The sequence below is a fragment of the Meriones unguiculatus genome, chromosome 16, assembly GCF_030254825.1.
Source record: "Meriones unguiculatus strain TT.TT164.6M chromosome 16, Bangor_MerUng_6.1, whole genome shotgun sequence".
Classification (NCBI taxonomy): domain Eukaryota; kingdom Metazoa; phylum Chordata; class Mammalia; order Rodentia; family Muridae; genus Meriones; species Meriones unguiculatus.
The window spans coordinates 6708274-6714652 of record NC_083363.1 but is presented as its reverse complement, the minus strand read 5'-3'; the positions used below and the strand labels follow the sequence as shown (position 1 = coordinate 6714652).

Genomic DNA, 6379 nt, shown 5'->3' with positions numbered 1-6379 from the left:
GGAGGGGGAAGAAAAACGCTGCCTCTCTGCCCCAGCTCCAGTTGGCTTAACCATCTCGTCCTCTCTGCTCTTTTATTCACACCAGGTCTCCGTCGCTCAAGTGTGGCAAATTATGTAATTAGTGAAAGAGCAACAATTTTGCTGAGAAAATGGTTATGTGTTTATGGAAGTTCAATGGTGCAAAATGTCTAAGAAAAGCCATTTGCTAAGCTAAAGAAAGACAGCGGAACTGGGTCCCCGGCCAGCTCTCAGCAGAACCTAGGTGGCAGTTCAGAAGCGCCAAGCGTCAACAAAACCATTTGGAGGCACTGCCCAGGGGCCAGGTGCCCATCCTGGCTGGGCCTCGGTGCCCATCTCCCTTTCTCCTCACTTTTGACTCAGAGCAAAATAACCAGCACAGCAGTGTCCCCAGGAAATGGCTCTCGTGTGCCATTAACCAGTCTTACCGGTGACCTTTGCTGGAGTTACAGCTTTCTACATCACCCTGCCCTGCCCCATTTTTCTCAAGCCATTCAAGCCATTAGACAACACTGAACCTAATTGTCATTCTCTAAGTATCCTCTCGGATATCCAGGGGTTAAGATTTTACAGTTGCTCTTTAGTTGTTTCATCACCCGACACGTGTGTTGTTTCAGAACCTGTTGGCTGCTTTGCTATAGTTTGAGATGGTGTTGCTTTCCTGAGCACGCCCAGACTGGCAGGGCAGGTGCTTTCAAGTTCTAGCTTCATGTCAGGAGGACGCCTCACCCAGGGGATGCCCACCTTAGTTTGGGTTATGTCCTGGTCGTGGGGAGTACAGAGACGCTTGGACCAGGAGCGTGGCTACTGTGCTAGTTTGCAATGTATCAATTTGACACATCAGAGAATTGCCTAAAGTAAAATTTAAAATGTCACTGAGTAACTGTATCAAGTCCATCTGTGGACATTTCCTCGAGGTCCGTCCAGATTGACGCAGGAGGGCCCAGCCCACTGTGGGTGGCACCATCCCTAGGCAGGCGGTCCTGAGACAGAGAAAACCAGCTGATGTAAACACGTGCCCGTGAAGAAGCCAGCACGCAACGATCACCATGGCCTGCACTTCAAGTTCTGCGGTCCCCCAATGGTATAGACTGTGACCTAGAAACGAAACCTCCCTTGCCCTAAGTTGCTTCCGGTCAGGTTTTTTGTTGTTCTGTTTTGTTTTCATCAGCAACAGAAAGGAAGCCATAGGCTTCAGGGACACATCAGGTCACCACTACATCTACCCCAGGCAGGAGACACATCTGCGTTTCCGCTGAGGTCATCCCTGGGTACCTTACCCAGCTTACCACTGGGCCGTCTTGCTTGATTCGCCACCACCATCTCTGAGCAGGTAACAGGGGATAACAGAGAGATCAGACAATTCAGAAGGACTCCTCCAGAACAGAGAGAAAGGAGTTTGTGGAAGTAGCTGGGGGCAGGCAAGGCGATTCCAGAGGAGAAGAGCAGCAGAGAGACTTCTTCACTGTCCCGGAGCTAAACGCGCATTTCAGTCAAGGACCCCATCTGTTTTGTTAAATTGACAATTTCCTTCTGCAGGAAATCAAGGCTCATACCGAGTTTCAGACTAACTACTGAGTAAGAAATAGCTTCACTTTCTAAAGACTCTGCTTTTTAAGACGTTCAGCATGTAACCTAATTTCACTTGATGGAGTTTGTTTTGCCTTCTCCATTTGCTACCTAGATATGTGTTTCATTATTTCCCTCAGAAACAGGCTCGGGTGGGAGAGCCAGACAGCCAGAGTTCCCTGAGCCTCAAAGGCACTCCAAAAACAGGAGATAATATTAAATAAAATTACAATCAATTACAGGACCAACTGTACCAGTGGGCTTTCTGACACCCCCCAATACGAACACACTCACACGTGCACACAAACACATACATACACACATAAACACACACAGACACATACATACACACACACAAATACACCCACACACAGACATACACATATATCCACACAGAGAAACTCAAAAGGCTAATATTTAAACAAACCTAGACATGGGCAGATTATCTGGTAAGATTTTCTTTTTTTTTTTTTTTATTTTATTTCTTTGACATGGTTAATGCATTTATTCGTATGTTTTAATCTGTGTGTGTACTCGTGTTTACGTGTGTGTGTGTGTAGATCACAGTACAACTTACGGGAATTGGTTTTCTCCTTCTACCGTGCAGATCCCGGGGTACCCACTGAGCCATCCTGCCAGCCCAAGAGTGGTTTTCACCGGAGGAAAAAGTTTCTCGCTGCCGGGGTCCTTTTAGGATGAATCCTATCGGAACCCTGTTTTCAGCTTTGAAAAGGCAAGCCCTCTAAAAAGGCATTCTGACACGGAGACGGGGGTTTATCTTTCAAAAAGTAATTATAACATAATGTGAGTTCTCGGAACCAGAAGCGTGAACTTGGAACGGTCCTGTGAGTCACGATAGGAGAGGAACAGACAGACAAGCAGCGGGAGAAACGTCAACTATTTAATTGAGGGACAGTAATGAAGGGCCTACTGGGAAGGGGAGGTGCGCATGCGTCTCTCAGCGGCAGGGCCTCCGCGTGGCTCTTGTGGTGCCCACGTCGGGCAGAAATCAGCTTACTTGATGTCACACAGGAGGGCCACTCCTCTGAGGATCCAGTGATCCGGGGACAGCACTGTGCGCAGGTACACCACGGTGATGAAGGTGAGGTCAGTGCGCCTGGGCTTCTTGTAGATGGGACACACGTAGAGCTTCGGGTCCTTGGGGGCCGTGGAGTTGATGGCAAAGATATGCAGCACAGGAATCTGCATGAAGAGGACCTTCGGGGTGGACTCGGTGAGCTTGCCATTGCGCCTGTCCCAGGAGGCTCCGTCCATGTACAGCCCGTAAATATACACACCTTCCTGCGGGGCCAAGCGACAGGGCAGGTGAGGTGCTATTCTCAGTGGGACCTTGGGCTGAGGTGATCTAGTCAATCCACCCCATCTAGGCTCCACCCCATCTCCTTCACAGGATGCAATGAGATTAGAGCGCCCCCAGAGGCCTGGAGTGGTACAGCAAGGTGAATGTGAGAATGGAGAGGGGGGTTGGCTGCTCCGCCGTGTATGACCAACCTCCTCCCTACATTCTCTCCTACAGACGGGCTTGCCTTCATGGGCCTCACCTTTAAATGAGGGGAAGAAAGACCCCCCTGAGCACAGGCGGCATCGTGAAATATGTTAATGGAGTTCCTGGCGATGGGTTCTGAGGGTAAGTGCAGTTAGTCAGACTGAAGGCCATGTGGGCTTTAGCCATCAGAGTAGACTGGACGGTCTTGAAGAGACCCCTGAGGAAGTGGGGCAGTGTGTGGAAACGGGGAGGAAAGAAGCCGAAGTGGCTCCACAAAGACAGACAGGGTGGGCAGAGAGGATTCTTTGCTTCTTGGCAAAAGGGTTCAAGGGTAATAAAATGAGCTACCACTTGACCATGGAAGACGAGTGTGCCGAGCTGAAGTGTCTCAACGCTATCTTGCAGGCACGGGGGAGCCACAGAACACGTATTCATTAAGACAAGAAAGGGCTGGAGAGAATCGTGCAAGCTCATAAACGATATTTATGTGGAAGATGGTGACCGTTTCTCTGTTTCTAATGAAGATGAGGCCTGGGGAAGTGAATGTAGATCATGATAATGGACAGACAGATTAGCTGTGAAGAGTTTCTAGGACTCTCTCATGTGGGCTAACTGCATGAGGACCGTATATTTTGAACCACACACTGGGGAATGTGGTTTGACAGTGAGATCCTGGGCAGTCCCGGAGAATCGGGACACAGGAGTCCCTACCATTAATTGGTGGTTGACAACTATCTGCATGAACAAGGGGACCACCAGGAAACATCCTACAGCCACCGTGTCCTTTTCTACAGTCCTTGCAACTTAGGGTCCTTAAGAGTCCCAGTGAGAAGACATGGCAGGTGGAATAATGTCACCCTGTAACTGGCTGGCTTTGTGCATCAACCTGACACAAGCTTGAGTCATCAGAGGAAGGAGCCTGAGTTGAGGAAATGCCTCCATGAGCTCCAGCTGTAAGGCATCCTCTCAGTTACTGATGAGCGGGGTAGGGCCCAGGTAGGTGGTCCTGGGTTCTATAAGAGAGCAGGCTGAGAAAGCCATGGAGAGCAAGCCAGTGAGCAGCACCCCTCCATGGCCTCTGCATCAGCTCCGGCCTCCAGGGTCCTTCCCTGCTTGAGTTCCTGTCCTGACATCCTTCATTGATGAACAGCAATGCGGAGTTGTTAGGTGAATAGACCTTTTCCTCCCACGTTGCTCTTTGGTGTTACAGTGCAGCAATAGAAACCCTAACTGACACTCACCCCAAATTTACATCAACCCATCCCCCAGATGCTATTATTTGTCTCTGCAGATATAATTTCTTTAGATATGAGTACACTGGGTCTGGAAAGGCCTTAGATCCAATATGGCTGGTGTGTGTGTGTGTGTGTGTGTGTGTGTGTGTGTGTAGGAGGGGCTCAGGAAGAGAGGCACTTAGTAGAATAAAGCCTTTGGCACTTGTGGCAGACACTGGAATCATACAGCCAAAATCCAACCAATCTTGCCAAGGGCTGCCAGTAGGCGTGAGAGGTCAGTACAGAGTCACAGAACGAGACTGTCTCTCACAGCTTCCGTCTGGAAGAAACCAACACTGCCAGTCCCTGATTTATTTTGTTTGTTTTGAGACAGGGTCTCATGTATGCCCGGCTGCTTCCATCTCCCTAGTGCCGGGAATACAGACGTGTGCCATGACATCCAGCTCACGTGGTGCTGGGGATCCAACCTGGGGCTCCATGCTTGCTAAGCCAGCACTCTACAGTGCTTTTGGACTTCTGGCCTCCTTAAAGCTGATGGAGTACATGCTAGCTCTTAGCAGCCCAGACTGTGGTATTTTAGGCAACAAATATGCACTGGGGTAGCCGGAAGCTAAGAGGTGCTATGACAAATACCTACACACACACACACACACACACACACACACACACACACACACACGGAGGTGGTGTCCCAAAATATACTGAGGGACAGTAAGGTGTGGGGTCTGGGCCCCCAAGGGCTAGTCCAGTGGACATCCATGGCCCTCAGCTGCTCCAAGGGACCCCCGTGAGCCCAGAGCAGGCATGGAAGACACATGGAAATCCTTCTAAGCAAATGCACATAACTTGTGCTTATAAAGAAAGGTCACCCGGGGGAGTCCCTGGGCTCCCTAGCCCTTGTCATTAACCTCCCACTCAGCAGATGGGGGAGGCACTGGCTTTGAGAGGGAAAAAACAAACAAACAAACAAACACAGCAGAGAAAAATGTCCCTGAAAAGCAACTGGCTTCACCGAAGACACCAAGGTCCAAGGTCGGTGTTACACTTTTTTTGTGTAACACTTGCTAGGCAAGTGTTTGGCCATCCACCGCTCTACATCCCTAGCCCTCAAGGACAGTTTTGAGCCGAACCTGGCTTTTCACCCTCAGCTCCCTGCAGCACCTACCGCGGGGGGCGACGTGATCTCTTCCTTGGTCTGCCGTAGGACATCATTGTGGATAGTCACCGTATCCAGTGCCCAGCCTTTGTGGGCTCGGGTCACTTCTTGCCTCATTGCTGTGAGGAAGCCTTGAGAGAGGGGGGGGGGGAAATTTTTGGTGAAGTCCACTTGAGATACACATACAGGAAATAACACCAAGAGTGGCCCAACAGTCTCTAAAATGCCTGCCCATCCTGCAGAGAAGCTGAGACCAGAACCCCAGAGCAAAGGGCATTTCTTGCTAGGGATTTGTTTCCACGGGGACAGTGAAGAGAGAGGGACCTTGGGTTTGGAAGTCTCCTGGAACTGCAAGTCTCTTTAAGGGTTTCAACCCAGCCCTAGCTCATGGTCTCTACTGGAAAACACAATATCCAATGTGTGACCAGAATGGTAAAATATTCTGAGAGAGCAGCCTTCCAATTAAACTCAAATCAAACCATTATGAAGCTTCTATTTGCCATAATGGGACAGTTTCATTTAGACTAAGGAAATAAGGCATAAACACCATAATAGGAACCTGACTTTCAATTTGATCAAACAGGGCAATCGCACCGGAAAGGGAGAGCTGCATCTTTTAATGTACATAATACAGTTATTTTAAGATAATGCGTGGCTCCCGTATCTGTGGCCTTTCTCTAAACTTAATATTTGGGAATCATGCCATTCAATTCAATCAGAGAACTCTTTTCTGGAGGGCGGCATTTGCTGTTAGAAATAAAATATCCTAATTTCTAAGGCTGGCTGGAGAAACTGCAAATGCTGCCTGTGAGCTACCCATTATATTTTGGCTTTCACACGAATGGTGGAAGAGTCATAAGCCTCTGTTAAAAATATGGAATGCACACCACCTCA

General features: G+C 49.2%; 1 protein-coding gene across 2 annotated transcripts in view; it reads right to left on the bottom strand.

Moving 5' to 3' along the window:
* Positions 1-2086: 2086 nt before the first annotated feature.
* Dnah8 (dynein axonemal heavy chain 8) overlaps positions 2087-6379 on the bottom strand; it is a 205054-nt gene continuing 200761 nt past the window's right edge. For both annotated transcript variants that reach the window (XM_021652387.2, XM_060369207.1), the window contains 2 exons: positions 5495-5616; positions 2087-2889 (listed from right to left, as the gene is read on the bottom strand). In XM_021652387.2, coding sequence (XP_021508062.2) covers positions 2602-2889; positions 5495-5616 — 410 coding nt within the window. In that variant the 3' untranslated portion in view covers positions 2087-2601. The remainder of the gene's footprint in view (positions 2890-5494; positions 5617-6379) is intronic.